At 43.9% G+C, this 18,416-nt stretch overlaps 2 protein-coding genes across 3 annotated transcripts; one reads left to right on the top strand and one right to left on the bottom strand.

The window, feature by feature from the left end:
* The first annotated feature begins 680 nt into the window (after positions 1–680).
* GTF3A (general transcription factor IIIA) lies at positions 681–4,960 on the top strand. Its single transcript, XM_042839178.1, has 9 exons — positions 681–950; positions 1,033–1,133; positions 1,436–1,532; positions 1,713–1,801; positions 2,365–2,438; positions 3,632–3,715; positions 4,077–4,306; positions 4,384–4,437; positions 4,681–4,960. Exons 1-9 carry the CDS (start codon positions 681–683, stop codon positions 4,840–4,842), a joined length of 1,161 nt encoding a protein of 386 aa, XP_042695112.1. The 3' UTR covers positions 4,843–4,960.
* On the bottom strand, positions 4,885–10,239 carry MTIF3 (mitochondrial translational initiation factor 3). Of its 2 annotated transcripts, none has more exons than XM_042839180.1 (4): positions 10,192–10,239; positions 7,206–7,669; positions 5,856–6,001; positions 4,885–5,162 (listed from the first exon to the last, which is right to left on the bottom strand). In XM_042839180.1, exons 2-4 carry the CDS (start codon positions 7,666–7,668, stop codon positions 4,950–4,952), a joined length of 822 nt encoding a protein of 273 aa, XP_042695114.1. In that variant the 5' UTR covers position 7,669; positions 10,192–10,239; the 3' UTR covers positions 4,885–4,949. The 2 variants fall into 2 exon arrangements, with proteins under 2 accessions (XP_042695114.1, XP_042695113.1); XM_042839179.1 differs by lacking the exon at positions 10,192–10,239 and adding an exon at positions 9,398–9,613.
* Positions 10,240–18,416: the final 8,177 nt, after the last annotated feature.

Genomic DNA, 18,416 nt, shown 5'->3' with positions numbered 1-18,416 from the left:
CGTTGAGGTCCTTTTCAACTCCAGGCCATTCTGTGATTCTGTGAGAGGTTTGAATACAGTGTTGGTGTACAGTGAGCTTTCATCTTAGACAGACAAATAGTTTTATTGGTTAGATCTGGGACAATGACACCATTGCTTTCACTACCTACTAGGCCACAGGAGCAACGATGGATCATATCACCACATACAACCACATGTGCCACAGCAATATTGTCACATTTCTGCTAATAAAAAATTCAAAGTTTGTGACCATCCAACCAATTCCTAACCCACCGAATGGCCCACTTCTCAAACCTGCATCTCCCCAGTGCAGAGATCAGGACGTGTTGGGGGACCACGCCAAAGGCTTTGCAGGAGCCCAGGTAGGCGACATCCGTTCAGCTCCTGACAGGGACGCACGGCCCATTCCTGGGAAGCTCTACAGAGGAAAACGAGTATCTCTAGCACCAGCCTGCCTGAGATTGATGCTTAATAACTGCTGCCTGGATTCCGGCGGCTTAGAGGAACGGTTTTAATCACAGACCGAGAGACCACCGACATCCGAGCCGCGACCCTATAGGTAAGGACGCCGTACCGCCCTCTCCTCCCCGAGGCCCAGCCCTCGACAAACCTCGCATGCGCGCCGCCGCCTCGGCCATTGCGGTGCCCGGGGTTGGGATCGCGGCCACGTGACCTCCCTCATGGCCGTGGAGGGCGCGGCGGGGAGCGAGCCCGCGCCGAGGGGCAGCAGCAGCGTCGGGGGCGCGCCCGCGCCCGTCGGCAGTGGCAACGGCAGCGTCGGGAGCGCTCCCTCGGCCAGCGGCAGCGGCAGAAGCGCGCCCGCGCCCGTCGGCAGCGGCGTCAGGAGCCCGGCCCCCGCCCGCTCTTTCATCTGCTCGTTCCCCGGCTGCGATGCCGCCTTCAACAAGGGCTGGCGGCTGGACGCGCACCTCTGCCGCCACACGGGCGCGGTGAGCGGGGCAGGGCCGCGTGCCGGCCGGGGGCGGACCGGGAGCTGCGGCCGCCGCCGCTGAGCCGCAGCGTCTTTTTCAGAGGCCGTACGTCTGCCAGTACGAGGGCTGCGGCAAGAGCTTCACCAGGGACTTCCACCGCGCCCGGCACTCCCTCACGCACTCCGGGGAAAGGCCCTTCGAGTAAGGCCCGGCCTCGGCCGTCTGCGGCGTTGCCCTGGTGGGAGCGGGCAGGGCCGCCCCTGCGGTGTGCGATTCGTGACGGGGGGCGTCGGCCGCCATCTGGGGCGGCAGCAAAGCCGTACGCTTTGCTGAAGCTCCCCCTTACGTGGCTTCCGGCGGCTTTCGATAGGGACTTTCCCGCTGGCTTTTCATGTCTTTAAAAAGACTGTTTGCGTTGTGAGCGCGGCTGTCTTGGTCGTCCTCTTGCCCGGTGATGGGGGTACGTGCTTTGTGTGCGGTGAGAAAAGTTGCTTTGTTTGCAGGTGCACAGCTGAGGGATGCAATCAGAAGTTTGGAACAAAATCAAACTTAAAGAAACACGTTCAACGCAAGCATGAAAATCAGCAGAAACTCTATTCGGTGAGTGATGACCTTTGGCGCTACAGAGTGAGGCTAAACAAGCTCCTCTTGTGGTACCTAAGGACATACCTGGGCTCGTTATGCAGAATTTGCATGAGTTCGTGTGACTGGGATATCAGCCAGCATGGGTGGACTGGGCTGTCATCGTTTGGCCTGATAATAACTTGATTTCCTAAACAGTGCAACTTTGAAGGCTGTGGCAAGTCCTTCAGGAAACATCAGCAACTGAAAGTTCACCTGTGTCAGCACACCAATGAACCGCCCTTCAAGTAGGTAGATAATTTTGCTGATGAACTTCAACAATTTAAACACTACAGTTGAAAACACGTGCCTTCTCTCAACCTTTTCATTGATGGGGCATTTAAAACCTGAAAATAAACTTGCAGGAATACTGTCATGGTTGCCAGTACACTTCTTTAGCTAGTGAACAGCAGTCATAGTGCACTGTAATTTCAGCTCTCTGGGCACTTTTCCTAGTATTTATTACAGGTTCGTGGAAAAATTAAACAAACAAACATTGAAGGTGTCTGAAACACGAGTGTAAATGCTTGCATGGCTGCTCTAGCTGCTAGAATTGTACAAGTCACCTGAAGCTTCCACCTTCTGTGTATTTGGACGGCTCTCTATGTAGGGAGGGAGATGAAGTTTGATTCTTCAGCTAAAATTTAACTTGCTGTAATGAGAAGCGTTATGGAATTGACTTATACAAGGGATGAAGCAGAACAAATCTCTGGGCAAGGGAAGTCTGGGTTATTTTGCCCTCTTTAATTGTTTGTGACTTGAAGAAAAACTATGCAGGTGCGATAAGTTAAACCAGTGTAATTTTACCTAGATGTAATCACGAAGGATGTGGGAAGAATTTTTCTACTCCAAATAGTCTGAAGCGGCACAAGAAGATACATGAAGGTAACACAGTTTTTCTTTTTGCTTCAGTTGTGTTTTGGCAAAGGAAAAGGGAATCTTTCCCATGTGGATGATGGAAGTGTTCTGTGCCCAGTGATTCAGACAGGCAAAGCCAGAGTACCATTCTGAGTTGCCATTTGGGTTACAGTTTCAGGACATTGCATCATTCAGGTTACAATGTATTTATTTCTGGCCAGCTAAACCCAGCTCAGTTCCCCTAGAAGTCATTTTTGACTTCTAAAGCGCTTCCTTGTCAATAATCTATCTTATGGAGAGAAGATCAGCTAATGGTTAAGGCTGTAGCCTAGATGTCCACAAGTGAAGATTAATTGCCAGTTCTGCTGCACGTTTCTTATGTAACGTTGGCAAAAACCATGGAAGCATTTTTACTGTTCTCACGTCAAAGGTATTTAAGTAGAATTGTCAGTAGGTGGTCATGTGGGTGTTTGAGCTTATTCTGCTACACTGCTATCCATTCTTTTAGTATTCTTTGACAGCTAACTTTGTTTTTGTTATGAACTAACACTGGAAAGCAAGGAAATCTGCGACTAGAAAGAGTATCCCAAAAGCTGTGACTCATATTGTGGTCTTTTCTTAAGACTTGCTTACAGTTCTTTGGTCTTTTCAGTCTTGGTATTTAAATAGCATTAAGTCTCTGTGATTCATTTAAAAGTCATCTTGTCTGCTTGATAAAATGGTAGTGTCTTTAGGCTTGGGAACATTACTTTATAGTCAAGTTCCTGGAATACAAATATTTAGACAGAAATACATTATTATGGTTATATATTTGACTGAAAGTGTATGGTTAGTGGGATATATGTTTTACTTAAGACAGAGGGAGGTAGAGTTCCATAAAGCCATTTAGCTTGGAAAGGAGGTCATCTGGTTTAAATCTGCTTCATTAGACCAAGCTGCTCAGGGCTGCATGCAGTCATGTACTGAATGTCTCCAGGGGCAAGGATTTCACAGCCTCTCAGGACAGCTCATGTCAGTGATAAAAAGGTTTCTTCATAAAACCCATTAGGAGTTTCTCATCTTCTAACTTGTGTCTATTGCCTTTTGTCCTACCTAGTATGGGGAGGAAGATGAGGAATACTTACCTCTAATTTTCAAACACTGAAAATGGAGTTCACCCTTGTAAAATTAGACTGTTTGCCAGAGTGTTTGTGACTGCAATCATCTGTTGTCCCTAACAGGCTATGCGTGCAAGCAAGAAAACTGCTCGTATATTGGAAAAACTTGGACTGAGCTTCTGAAACATAATAAAGAAAGCCATGCAGGTAAGCTTCATATGCATTAGCAAGCAACAAGAAACAAAATGCATATGTGAAGAGTAGGCCTTGCTGAACTCACTTTGTCATTGTGCCTAAACCAACTGTTTACTAGCACTTAATGGCAAAATAGTTGTCACTTTTGACTGATGAAAACGTTAGTATACTAACTTTGATTTGTGACTCAATTAATGAATAATTGCATAATGTAGGATTTGGGATCTGGATAATTCACATTCTTTTCTAGTCTCTGTGTTCCCTACCATTCATGTGAGTTTTCACTGTCTTCTAGAGGACTGCTAGGGTTTAACTCTGAGCTCCTGGCAAGCTGTTAACTCATACTCTGCTTCTCTTTCCTTCCCCGACTCAGAGCCAATTGTTTGTACAGAGTGTTCTAAAACTTTTAAACGCAAAGATTACCTGAAGCAGCATAAAAAAATACATGCTGCAGAGAGGGAAGTCTGCCGCTGCCCACGAGAAGGATGTGACAGAACTTACACAACTCTGTTCAACCTTCAAAGCCATATCCTCTCTTTTCACGAGGAGCTGAAACCATTCTCTTGTGATCATCCTGGCTGTGGAAAAGTATTTGCAATGAAGGTATGTATTTTCACACTGTCCTACCCTGAACTGCATAATCTGAAATAACAACATTCTTTTCTTTTTTCTAACTGTAGCAGAGCCTAGCAAGGCACGCAGTTCACCACGATCCTGAAAAGAAAAAGCTAAAAGTAAGTCATACTCTTAAAGTCCTCCTCTGTGAGTCGACAAAATGCAGTTGAGAGGGTTAGTATTAAGTGTTTTAGAATGTGGAAATGTAGGAAAGCAAGCCAGCTATCTACTTAATTTGGGAGATTTTTGTTATCTGAAGGTCTTGTAAATAACATGCTGGCCTTTTCCCTATTTTTTTTCTGCACCTCCACTGTTATGCTGTACACACGTACAGTCACTAATGCTGTTCTTACTTCTGCCAGGCAAAGCGTTCTCGCCCTAAGAGGAGCTTAGCCTCTCGTCTGAGTGGGTACATTCCCCCTAAAACACAGCCAGGAAAAGATGTGGCTGTGACAGAATGCACGACAGCAGATCCGCCCATGGAAAACGGAATCCCAACTGTTGAAATTCTGACTCTGCAGTAAAAGTTACCTGCACATTTTCTTCATGAAATGACCACTGTAATGTCCAGCAAAAAACCTTTATTTTATAGTCCTTTTTGTAATAGTATTGTTTGTACCTCCTCATAAAGTCATTCATGCAGCTCGCTTGACTTTGGCTCTTCATTTTCATCTTTCTTTACCATACTGTTTTTCTGTTTTTCCATCTTCTGGTATGCTTTCAACTCTTTGTCAGACATGTGTCTCAGAATGCACATACTTGTTCCTTCCTTAATGGCTTTAGGCTTGGAAAGATAAGTGGCTTTGTCAGATATAGCCTCCAAAATCTGATCAAAAAGCGTGAACTGAAAAGAGGCAAAAATAGGATAAAATGCACAACAATGGTTAGAAAAATATTTCAGGCTGTTTTACTAGTTTTGGTTTGAACACTTCAGCTTGTCTTTTCCCAACCACTTATTCATTATTCATTAAAGGAGGTTTAGGAAAGTCATCAGGATTATGCCATTTCCTAATATTTAGGCTAAATTACTAATTCATCCTGTTTTGGTTTAAAACAAACAAAAAAACCCCCAAACTCCCCCCCCTCCCCTTTATGTACATGACAAGATGTGAAGCCCTAAAATCTTTATAGATATTTACTTTGCCACTTTTGAAACAATTCCAGTAGCTTTCTACAGTAGTGTCTTCAGAAGAACAGGTAAGTTATTTAAGTTATCCAACTGAAACACAAAAATATTTCATAAACATTACTGCAAATTATCTCAGCTGGCTTAAGGTACAGATGGGACAATTTTACGGGACAATTTTACAGCCCACTTAATAAGCTGATGCTACAAAGAAGCCCACTATTCTGCCTGCATTCTTAATAGAGCATAGTACTTGAATTGTCTCTATGGGACTGGGTGAAGCGACAGCTAACTTCATGGGACACAGGCATTCACATCACAACCAAGTGATGCATTAAAATCAGAAGACAGAACGGTATGGGAGAAGTAAACACAAATACAGCTATTTCATGAAACGGACTGTCCACTTACCGTGTCTGTACTGCTGTCTCTTCCCTGTCGGATAGTCACTTTAACATGGTATTTCTTTTCAATCCAGTGTGTTATCTGTTTAGTCTTGGTCTCCAAGTCATTCTTGGCAATAGCTGAAGAGAAGGATAACTCCTTCTGAACCAGCACTGTTTAAAACAGAGCTAAGATTGTGTTAGCATAGCATGAGAGAAACTATCTATCTGCTCTCTTTCAGCAGCCTCCAGTGCTTTGCTTAACTCCCTTTCTCCCATGCTGCTTTCTCATACACAGAGTATCCCAGCCTCACTGTGTCAGCACATACCACTCTCACCTTAGAAGGGGTAATTGGTATTTCAGTCACGGCCCTAAAGGGGAGATAGACTGTGTGCGTAGAGCACGCACGGAAGTCTCTTCAGGTTCAGAATGCTTAAAGTATTTCTGTTTTCACTGCAGTTTTGTTCATACCACCCCCAACGCAGGTCTAACAAAGATAAATAGGCAAGCATTGGATGTGGACTTGAGACTTAGTGTGGAAACTCCTACATCTTGCACATAATGTAGCTGAATGTGAAAGCTTTAAAAATACATATCTATTCATCTCAAGCCTGTTTTCTTGCACAGTAAAATATCCAGCTGGAAGTACAGTACAATTATGCTCCCTTCCTCCATAAGAATTCTCTCAATTAGTTAGCACGTGCATGATCTTTTTGTAGTCTCTGGAACAGAAAAACTCCCTACCACAGTGTGCTCTCTAAAATGGGCACTCTGCCCAGAGCACAGATACCTTCCTCAGCCTGAGATCAACAAACAAGGTCAGATGTCTTCTAAAATATCCTTGCCAAACTCAATTTGTTCAACTGCTTGAGCAGATTGACTTAAAAAAAAAAAAAAAAAAAAAAAAAAGCCTGCTTCCTCTCTAAAAGAAAGGGCTCCAGACTTTTTCCTCCTAGCAGCAGGCTATGAAGAGAAAGTTTCACAACCATGGTTCGTGATCACTGGAGGCAAGTTTGTGTATGTGGTACACAGAGTTGTAAAAAGTGTCTGTCATTTATGCCTTAGTAGAAGAGAAATCCAGTGAGCCTTACAGAACCAGAGTCTAGCTGTATTAACTTAAATAAAAATAGCTTAAAAAAAAAAAAAGCCAGCAGATGCCGAAGTAGTAAATCCTGAGAAGGCAATAGTAGGCTTCTGTGGAGAAGCCTAAACTAATCCAAAATTTTATTTTCACCAGTGCAAATCCCTAATAGCATGGACTGCAGTGACGTTGCAGGATTTACACAAATGCAAGTAAGAGGATTTTATCTGCTGAAACCACTTTTAATACAGCATTTTTCGAAGTGCTCAGTGTTGTAACATTAACAATGTATGTACCTGTTTTTGGACTTGCTTTTTCTTTCTCTGCACGTTTCAGCTTCTCCTCATGAATCTGTTGCCCAGTCATCAGTCTGTACACAGGAGGTTCTGCGTTCTCACGAAGCAGAACCAGTTTCAGGTTATGTTCATCCATCAGTCTGAGTGCCTCTGCTCGGTGCATATCTCCTAAGCTCTCTCCATCCTGGTTGATTACGTGCAAAATCCGATACGGAATTCTTCGCCCAACGCTTCCAAATGCTGCTTTCCTTTTAGGATCTTTGTGAGATTTTTCAGCTGTACAAAATGGCTGAGCAAATACAAGCACATTTGTCTTTCTAGGGTCAGGTACCACCATCCAGAATGGAGGGAAAACTCCCTTTTGTGTTGTCCGTGACAGGAAAGTACCACAGAATCGTTTTGCATATCCAGTCTCACTTCTGGTTGTTTGGCATAAAAGTTTCATCACACAAAAGGAAGTCATTCTGAGGAACAGGAAGAATAAGAAAACAAGTTACCTCCAACTGTCAGATTCTTCTAGTTAGCATTATCAGAAAGGCCAACTCTGGTTCAGTAAGCCCCGATCCTTAAAACCACTCTTTGGAAAAGATGCAGTGTTACTCTACAAAACGAGCAACCAACAGGAGCTTTCCAGTAACAAAGAGGGCTTTAATCCAGAGAGAAAATCTTACAATGAAAGAAAATGTATTGAGTTGACATTATCTTCAATATCTTAATATTTGAGCCTGAATCCCTTTAGAGACTCCAAAACTTCCAGCTCATTTCTCCTTGTATCTACTCTAACACAGCTGTGCAGTGATTAGCCAGTGGTTAAAAGGGAGGAAGCGCTGTCAAATAAAAAGACATGTCTCACTTTTACAGCTGTATACTTTCAGTGCAGGGTTTTTGTTTTTTTTTCATGAAATACACAACACTGGGACTTCTTTCAGCACCTTTGGGAAGCATTTTATTTAAGCCTTGTTGCTTCAGATCTGCCTCAGTCACTCAGTGAATGAAATGGTGATCCATGCAACGCCCATCAACAGCCGCCCCAACATCTGCCAAGTTTCATAAGCTTTAACCATACAGTACAAGATTACCATGCACAATATTCACCATGGTGTGGGACAAAGCAAACACTACCATACTTGACAGTATGTTTTATTGCAGCACTGAAAACTCTTCCTAGGATACATGCAACTTGCTTCTCATTAAGCTAACCCCAAATTGTGTCTTTTTCTCAGACAAGTTTTCCAGTGATCATTTCATGCAAGTAGTCCAGATGGTTACTTGATTTTATATGGATGAAGCACCAGCATTATTTCTATAACCTAAAAGCAAAAAGGGCTTCCTGTCTCTAAACTTGAATTCCACATTCAGCCATGGCCCAAAGTTGAAACAATACCTTAATTATACGCCTATTTTATCAGGCATTTTAAGTGCTTATTGCCTCTTTCAGTTTTACACAAACATTAAATTTAGGTTGGCATAATTACAATGAGCTGAGCAGGTTTTTTTTTGCAGTTGTCAAAACTAGTAAAATTTCTTACATACAGCTATACTCCTATGCAGCATGAATTGTTTGGAAAGCACAGTTTATGGTAGGCATTCCACCAGACCATCTGGTAAAAATCATGATCATTAGATTTTTTTCTCAAATACCAATAAAAGCGTGCAGAAAAAAGGCAAAAAATAAAGGCACCGGTAAGGGTTTTCTGCAATACAAGGAATGGAAAACATGCAGTGCCTGGCCATTCCTCTCATTTTGTTACAGACTTCAGAAATCATCTGTTGTTTTTTTTTAACAGCTGCAAAAACATCAGTATAAAGAGTGCACCCTCACTAAGTTTGCAGATGATACCAAGCTGTATGGTATGGCGTGGTCAACACATCGAGGGACAGGATGTCATCCAGAGATACCTCAAGCACTGGGCTCAGGATAATCTCCTGAGGTGCAATAAATCCAAGTGCAACATCTTTCGCACCTGGACTGTGGCAACTTCTGCCATCAGTACAAGCTGGTGGATGTAGGAATGGAGCACAGCCCTGACAAAAAGGACTTGAAGGTACCAGTGGATAGGAAGCGGGACACGAGCAGCAATGTGCCCTCGGAGCCCAGAAAGCCAACCGTGTCCTGGGCTGCATCCAAAGCAGTGTGGCCAGCAGGGCAAGGGAGTGATCCTGCCCCTCTGCTCTGTGCTGTGAAGCCTCACCTGGAGTACTGCATCCTGATGTAGAGTCCTCAGTACAGGAGAGCCATGGAGCTGTTGGAGTGCATCCAGAGAAGGGCCACAGAAATGACCCAAGGGATGAAACACATCCCTGTGAGGGCAGGCTGAGAGAGATGGGGCTGTTCAGCCTGGAGAAGGCTCCGGGAGCGGCCTTTTGATATATAAGGGAGGGCTGTAAGAAAGGAGACAGACTCTTTAGCAGAGTGTGTTGTGATAAGACAAGAGGGAACGGCTTCAAATGAAAAGAGGGAAGATTTAGATTGGTTATAAGGAAAAAGTTATTTACAATCAGGGTGGTGAGGCAGTGGCACAGGTTGCCCCGAGGTGGTGGCTGCCCTGTGCCTGGAGACACTCCAGGTCAGGCTGGATGAAGCTGTGGACAACGTGATCTAGCTGTAGGTGCCCCCATCCACTGCAGGGGGTTGGTGCAGATGACCTTGATAAGTCTCCTCCAACTCAAATGATTCTGTGTGACCGTATGGCCCACCCAGCCCCCCCCAACTCAGGCTGCCCAGGTCCCCATCCAACCTCACCTTGAGCACCTCCAGGGATGGGACACCCACAGCCTCACCGCCCTCTGAGTGAAAAGATTTCCCCTTGGAACCTGACCTAAACCTCTCCTCCTTCAGCCTAAAGCCACTCCCCCTCGTGCTGTCACCGCAAGCCCCTTGGGGCACAGAACACCAAAACCGCATTTATCTCAGCGGAACCCGGCTCCGAAGGAACACATCGTCCGACCCGCCCCGAGCCCGCAGCGCCCCGCGGGCCGCCCTTACCTGCCCCGGCCGGCCGGGAGGGTGGAGCCAGGCCTCCCTTCCCCTTCCTCTTCCTCCCCTTCTCTTTCCTCTTCCTCCTCCTCCCCCTCCCGGCCCCACGAGGGCTGCGCACGCACCCGGCTCGCCGTGCGGCGTTGTTGGTCTCCTTGGTGCCCGCGCCGTGCTGGGCGGTGTTACAAAACAGTGCTCGCATTCCCGCTCCCCGTTTCAAGCTGGTTAGCAAAGCCGCTTAGTTTTCTTTCGTGCCAAATCAAGGCCTGTTCTTCCAGTCCGTGCACCAGCACGTAGATAATCCAGAGCATTTAAAAGCAGCAGGGATGGCGGCAGGAGGTTGCTTGTCCTCAGAATCACAGAGCCATAGGGGTTGGAAGGGAGCTCTGGAGATCACCTACTGTGACCCCTGCTAAAGAGGGTTCCCTGCTGTAGGTTGCACGGGAAAGTGACTGCATGGGTTTTGAGTATCTCCAGAGGAGATAGCCACTGCCACTTCACTTCTGTCTTTTTGATACGGTTTTAAGTTGAGGGAGGGAAGGTTTAGGCTGGATGTCAGGGGGAAGTTCTTTATTATGAGAGGGGTGAGGTGCTGGAACAGGCTGCCCAGAGAGGTTGTGGATGCCCCGTCCCTGGAGGTGCTCAAGGCCAGGTTGGAGGGGGCCCTGGGCAGCCTGGACTGGTATTAAATGGGGAGGTTGGGGGCTGGCAGGGGGGTTGGAGCTTCATGATCCTTGAGGTCCCTTCCAAGCCAAGGCATTCTGTGATATTTATAAGCATTAATAAGATCCCCCTCAGTCTTCTCCAGGCTGAACAGTGCCAGGTCTCTCAGCCTTTCCTCACACGGGAAATGCTCTGAGGCACTGTTGCTTTCTGCAGCAATTCCCTGAGCAGCAGTGACCTGGGGGTGTGGGCATTACCTACATGGTCAGGATGCTACTGCAAAGCTTCCTCCATGTTCTTAGCCCAATTCTGGGGGTCTACAGGTTCAGTTGTCCCTGAGGAGGTGTGTGCTGGTTCTGGTTGCTCTGTTGGGCTGGATCTGTGCTTATAGTTGGCAGAGAGCAAAGATGCTGCTGTGAACTGGGGTGACACAGTTCTCCCTTACTCCTGAACTGGAGCTCTGATTCCCAACATCTAGTGCAAAACTTTTCAAGTGCCAAGCAGTTATTGATACTGTTGGGCTAATGCAACACCTGGAACTCTTGGCCTAAGACCTTGGCCAAAGACCTTTCCTGATGGATGAGAAGCTGGACATGAGCCAGTATGTGCCTGCAGCCCGGAAGGCCAACTATATCCTGGGCAGCATTAAGAAAGGGGTGGCCAGCAGGAAGAGATTGTCCCCTTCTACTCAGCTCTTGTAAGGCCCCATGTGCAGTACTGTGTCCAGGTCTGGGGCCCCCGCACACTAAAGACACAGAGCTGTTGGAATGGGTCCAGAGGAGGGCTACCAAGATGGTCAGAGGGCTTTCCTATGAGGAAAGATTGAAGGAGCTGGGCTTGTTTAGCTTGGAAAAGAGAAGACTCTGAGGAGACCTCATTGTGGCCTTCCAGTACTTGAAGGGAGCATATAAACAGGAGGGGGAATGGCTGTTTCCAAGGGCAGATAGTGATAGGACAAAGGGGAACTGTTTTAAACTGAGACAGGGGAGGTTTAAGTCAGATATTAGGAGGAAGTTTTTCACCCAGAGGGTGGTGATGCAGTGGAACAGGTTGCCCAAGGAGGCTGTGGATGCCCCATCCCTGGAGGCATTCAAGGCCAGGCTGGATGTGGCTCTGGGCAGCCTGGTCTGGTGGTTGGTGACCCTGCACATAGCAGGGGGTTGGAACTAGATGATTTTTGAGTTCCTTTTTAACCCAGGCCTTCTACGATTCTATGAAGACTTTATCACATAACTCAGATAAAAACTCCCTTGTGCTGAGCTGAGCATTGCCACATGCTGCAGAACACACTGGAGTTAATTCATGCTTAAAGGATACAGATATTCTGGGTGAGCCACAGGTACATGCTCCTTGTTCTGCAGTAGCTCACTTACTCTCTTTGCATCTCCAGCTTTTGAAAGCTGCTTAATACACACACTTCTCTATTTTCACTCTAACAAGGCAGCAAAAATTAAAAGTAACCCCAGAAATTCTGTTGGGTGGTAAGAATGGCCACTGCTAGCAGAGCCCTGCACAGAATGTAATAGCCAAAGAGCCACAGTTTTGTTTGGTTCCAAAAGTCTGCCTCTACTCTGTGAATTAAAACAATTCTTTTGAAGATGCATGCCGTCATTAAATTGCTTAGTCTGATTTAAAGAATCCAGGCAAGGAACTGATTTTGCTCCCAGAAAAGCGAGGCTGGCTGAATTTATAAAAATGGTAATCATAAAGCCAGCCTGTAGGTCCCTGTGGCGAGGCACAATTAAAGTTAAAACTTCCCAGTGCTGTAAGTTTTTAAAATGCCTCGTTTTACGTCTTGACTGTAGGGAGAGGAGTTTCCACTGTACATCTAAGACATTGTTCAACAGCCTTTGCAAGTTGCTGGGTTCAGCTGCGAAGATTTTAAAAGCTGCTTTTGTTGGCAGCCTAGGACACATCCGTGACCTTATTAAAGTGGAAGTGAAAGCTCTCCCTTTTTTTTTTTTTTTTTTTTTTTTTTGCAACAGTAAATCTACTAATTTTACAGTCAGTTGAACAGCAATAGATTAATTTGTTTAAAGTCTGCATTCACAAAGAAAACGTGAACTTCGCTGCCTTGAATACCCGAAACTACAGTGCGATATTTAAAGGGTAGAAACTATTACAACTTGCCCTCGAATGATCCAGGCAGTTCCCTGTCACCTGCTTCTCAGCACAGGTGCTGACCTCCCCGTCTATTCTATCCCTCCTGACAGCCTAGCAGTGAGGCTGCCTCTTTGTGTGCAACAGAGAGCGCTTTTCCAAGCGCTGGGCCAGTTTTCTTCAGCAACCACAGGAAGCAGAATAAAGAAGAGGTTAAGGGCCAGCGCCAGGGTCAGAATGGGTTAAATTTAGTTAACATCAGAGGTTATAGCTTTTAACAAGAGCATGAAGGAAACTTATTCGAAGATGCAATTTGTTTCTTCTTTGTCAACCATTATTTTTTTTTTACCCTATTGATAGTGACAGCTTAACAAAGTTTTTATATGCCGGGGTTTTCATCCTTTAGAGGATAAAGAACCGTGATGCAAAAAAGAGATGCAGGTGGAAGACTTTATAAAGCCTCCATGATTTTCAAATTGAGGGTTGAAAGTAGGCTCCCTGCGTGGCTAAGTCAGAAATAATTTGTAAATGTTAAAAAAATGCATGTTATGGACAGAGGAGCTGGGTTTTTTGGTTTGGTTTGGTTTTTACCTTCAGACTTTCTTGCCAATAGCAGTGCTTTATGGAACACATTACAACCAGACTGATTTTGTATGTATTTTTTTCCCAAGGTGATCTATTTATTTTTTTTTAATCTCACTCTAGTGATGATCAAAGTGAAATGCCCCTGACAACAGCCTCGATAATCAAGACTTTTTAGTGCACAGCACATCGTGCTGTTTCTTTGGTTGGTTGTTTTTTTTTTCCCCAATTCAGTAAATGAGAGTAAGCTACAGAATGCACTTGGTGGGTAGCTCTGCTGGAAAGCCTTCGCTCCGCTTCTTGGAATGCAAAGGGGAGGAAAGTTTGAATCTTTCTGAAAACTACTCAGCAAAAATGAAAACAAAGAATACATTCAGGAGGATTTTCCTCGTTTCTGCACAATAGCTTATCTTCTGCCAATCAATCTTCAAAATTAATTTGTAAGATAACTATGGTTTACTATTGCTTTATCCTGGTACAAAGTAAAGAACTGAGACCTGAAAACAGTTTAATTAACTCTGATAAGAACTCAGAAGTGCAAACTATGACCTTTTAAAATGTATTTTTTTCTTTTTTTTCTTTTTAATGTGTTTTCCTAAAGGAAAAAAAAAATAAGCTTATAGGATTGTTGTGCCTACATATCTATCTGTCTTACTACAGGTTTGCTTAATACAGCTTTCATCTCTTAGACACTTCTGCCCAGTTTGGTGAAGAGATGGTGGCCCCCAAAGCTCCAGTATGCTCGTAATTGCGGTAAATACACATCTCTAAAAAAAGAAATTGTGATAATTGGTATTTAAACAAAGGAAAGAGCCTCAAATTAATGTCTTGTTCTGGCAAGAGATTTCATCTGGCTGACCAGGCAGTATGTGTATGGGTTGCCTTGCTATCCCACACGACTTCACAGAGTCATCGAATGGTTGTGGCTGGGGGGGCACAAACTCAGATTTGCTCTGGGTTCTTGGCTGTATGCTGAAAGCTGACTGCTCTCTAGCAGGGTGGATTTGTCCTCTGAGATGCATGTAATCACTTGGACAGTTCTGGGGTTATTCTTTCTGAAGTCAGTGTGACCTTTGTCAGTGTAGACTAAATTCTGGAGGAAGTATATTTGGCTCACAAAGTCTATTCATCCTGGCGTGACACCTCTTGGTGGCTTTTGGTCCCAAAGCAGGAGTTCAGAGACACATGGTATTGACCTGTGAATAGATACTTGACCAGAGAAGGAATAGGAAAAAACCAAGCAACCAAAGGAGAAAAGTTATGGCTCTCAGAACCCAGACAAATTGTCCTGGAATTACATGACTGGATCTCTCACTTAGTATTCTGCTCACAAGCTGCAGCCAAAATTCAGCTGTGAGTAGAGTAAGAACATCTTTTTGAAAAATGCAAAATTGCCGTTTGTTTCCTTCTGGGCTGCTCTTATGGGCTTTAAAGCTATAATTTCAAAAGTTGCACAAAGGCAGCAGACATCAAATGGCACGGGCTGAGGGGAAGCTTGGGGAGAAGAACTGCACAGTAAGTTATGTGGATGGAAACTGCAGACCCTCCAGAGCAAGGTTATTTGTTCATTACAATTCACCAAACGTGGCTTTTTTCAAATGGTGGAGCAGAGGGGAAGAAGAGTTAGCATGACCCCAAGAGCCCTGATCCATACAGCCTAATTTTCACCGACATCCTTTGCCTCATGTTTGAGTAGGCTGGGTGATGTTTGGCATGGGAGGGAGGAGATCTGAGTTATGATTGCAGTTCTGCTACTGTGCCCTGTGAACTCAGATAAATCATTTCACCTCTGTGCTGCTCTCATCTTTTTACCCACTTTTAGACACTTTACCCATTTTGTTGCAGCATCTTTCCCTAATTCTATGTTTGTGCCATGCCTACTGCCGGGGAGCTCTGCTCTTGGGTGCTGCTATAGTCTTAATGAACAGTAAAGAAATACTCCACCATGGCTCTCCTGTTATCTCAAAGCTGGCAGTCAATAAAATACTTCAAAAGATTGAGAGCTCTTGCCTATTGTTCTATTACTTACTTTTTTGTAGCATTTTTAACATGGGAAAGTACCAATTATGATAGGAAATAATTATGCTTTTTTGAATTATTGATAACTTTTTATTCTTCTTGAAATCTTGGTGGTAGCTTCAGTTCTTCACTGTGTGTAATTTTTTGTTGAACTGATTTATAAGACAATATGCCTCTAAATGTCAACCATGCTGGTATTTTTTCCTTAACTCTGCCCTTTTGTGTAGATGCAGTTCATGTGTCCAGAATTAGGAATGAAACTTCCTCCTGAAATAATTATTCAGTACGCATGAAATCTACTCTGTCGTATCTCCATAACATTGAGGATTACTGGCTCTGTTCATTGTCTCTGCAAAATGGTGTATGTTCTCTAAAGTCAGCCACCAGTGTAGATGCTCCTCTACCAGGACAAACAATCATGGAATCATAGAACGGCTTGGGTTGGAAGTGACCTCAAGGATCACCAAGCTTTAAACCCCTGCTGCAAGCAGGGCAGCCAACCTTTGTAGCCAATACTAGACCAGGCTGCCCAGAGCCCCCTCCAACCTTTGGCCTTTAACATCAGGGCTGGGGCATCCACAACCTCTCTGGGCAGCCTCACCACTCTCATAGTAAAGAACTTTCCTCTGATATCCAACCTAAATCTTCCATCACTGGGGGTCTGGGGCCCCCAGTACAAGAAAGACAGGAAGCAGTTGGAGAGGGTCCAGAGGAGAACCATAAAGACGTTCAGGAGACTGGAGCACCTCCCCTATGAAGACAGGCTGAGGGAGCTGGGCTTGTTCAGCCTGGAGGAAAGAAGGCTGTGGGGTGACCTCATTGCAGCATTTCAATACCTAAAGGGAGCCTACAAACAGGAGAGGAGTCAACTCTTTACAAAGATGCCAACATACTTTAAAAAATAATAAAAAATTACTATACAAAAAATAGCTTGACATGCTTCATCAGCAAAGCATTCATACGATCGCATACATTCCCTTGAAGATCCTTCCCTTCCAACTGGAATTCAGACTGGACTCTTTCAGAAGATAGACATATGAAAAACTCATCATCCAGAGTTTTTTGCATTTCACCTATTCCTACAATTCTCTCTTTTGTCTTTATATCAGATTTATCCTCAGAGAGCAGAGACAAGAAACCTCTCACAGTTAGGACAAATTTCAGCATCCTGTGTAAAATGTGTGTTGCCAGAGTTTGTTCTTTGTTGACTTCCAGACCCCACAGTGTGCTTATTAACATTTTGTTGCTTAATTCCCAGCTGTCCTTCTTCTGTGTGGTTATAGAAACAAGTTTTGAGCTCCAGGAGGAACTGCTGTCTGAGAGAATTTACTATTTTGTGATAAAAGTGTAGAATCACAGCTTAATGTATGCTGGGACCTCAGGGGGTCATCTATTCCAGTGCCATACCCAGAATTTTACATTAGGACCTCAACTTGATGGGAAAATACTAATTTTTCTTTCTTTCTTTCTTTCTTTAAGTGAACCACCTCAGGAATCAGCAGGATTTGAAATATTTTCAGGTTCTGCTCTTTCACATTCTAATGCAGGATGCGGCCTTTGTGTATACCTTTTCTTAGAAGCAATTACAGTTCTACAAGCCCAGTGCATTTGAAATTCAAACAACTATTCAATTTTCGAGTGGCAGTTTGAGAATTATTTGTTAGTAATTTTTAAACAGTTTAATTGTGTTGAGACATCTTTACATTCTGAGTAGTTTTTGTATGTATATGGATTCATATCAGTGGAATTTACATGGCATCAGAACATGAGTTATTTACAGAAATTAAACACAGATGCTAGAGCTAGAAGAAATGAATCATTGTTGTTTCTATAAAGAGCAGCAAGGGGTAATGATTTTGAGGGAAAATTCAGAAACCAGCTCTTCATGAACACATAGAATTCTACTCAGAAATGAATTGAATTATTCCTGTATTCACTTTGATCTGGTAACTCACAAGCAACTCACAAGCATATATAGCATTGGAGAGACCAAAGAGAGTTTATTCTTAATGTAACGTCTCAGATGCATTCATTCTATATAATTTTGTCAAAAAAAAAAATGTTCTGTGAAATGTTCTAATGAGAATTTCTCTAAATATTACTGAACATAACATGAACTTAAAAAATCCTGATTTACAAACCTGCTGCTTTTGAGCCTGATCCTACCAAGGAAGGGATTTGTCTATTTACAAAGAAATAGAGCATCAGAGGTGGGATACTGTTTGAACATCCCAATCTCATACTCATTCATCTGAACCAGTATGTTGAAACATACCATGCTATTGAAAAAGATAAGTTATTGCCAGCTGTTTCTTGTCTGTGTGAAAACAAAATGGAAAAACTGCAGTATCTTTTATTAAAAGGCCAAAAAAGGGGAGAAAAATAAAGTAAGCCCAAACTTAGGCCAGCTGATGCTTTGTTCATTGGTTATTTTTTCCACTAGCTCATTCTGGTTTTGTAAACTTTGAGGAGGAATGTTGTGTTGTAACTTGTACAGTTACTTGTGTGGGTAACGAGAAACAACTATACTTTGTTAGCATGCAGTATAATTAAGTGACACTTCTAAAAGGTAAGTGGCTTCTTCTACTCATGTCTAAAAACAGCCATAAGTCAAGCAAAGTGATTTTTATAGAGTAAATATAACAAATGTCAAATAAGTATATATATTTCCTTCCATTATTTTTATACTGCTATTAGCTATAGACTCTTTGGAACATTTTCATTTTAATGATGACACCAAGTTGAGTGGTGCAGTTGACACGCCAGAGGGAAGGGATGCCATTCAGAGGGATCTGGACAGGACTGAGAGGTGGGCCCATGCCAACCTCATCAAATTCAACAAGGCCAAGCGCAAGGTCCTGCTCCTGGGT

Source organism: Centrocercus urophasianus, unplaced genomic scaffold (assembly GCF_019232065.1).
Source record: "Centrocercus urophasianus isolate 14NV4802_14NV808 unplaced genomic scaffold, USGS_Curo_1.0 seq_9, whole genome shotgun sequence".
NCBI classification, from domain to species: domain Eukaryota; kingdom Metazoa; phylum Chordata; class Aves; order Galliformes; family Phasianidae; genus Centrocercus; species Centrocercus urophasianus.
This window is presented reverse-complemented; position numbering and strand designations above follow the sequence as displayed.

Coding starts and splice junctions, on each gene's coding strand:
- GTF3A (XM_042839178.1), top strand. CDS start 681: ATGGCCGTGGAGGGCGCGGCGGGGAGCGAGCCCGCGCCGAGGGGCAGC. Junction 3,716..4,076: donor TAATAAAGAAAGCCATGCAG/GTAAGCTTCATA, acceptor TCCCCGACTCAG/AGCCAATTGTTTGTACAGAG. Junction 4,438..4,680: donor CTGAAAAGAAAAAGCTAAAA/GTAAGTCATACT, acceptor TACTTCTGCCAG/GCAAAGCGTTCTCGCCCTAA.
- MTIF3 (XM_042839179.1), bottom strand. Junction 6,002..7,205: donor AAAAGCAAGTCCAAAAACAG/GTACATACATTG, acceptor TGTTTTAAACAG/TGCTGGTTCAGAAGGAGTTA. Junction 5,163..5,855: donor GAGACAGCAGTACAGACACG/GTAAGTGGACAG, acceptor GCCTCTTTTCAG/TTCACGCTTTTTGATCAGAT.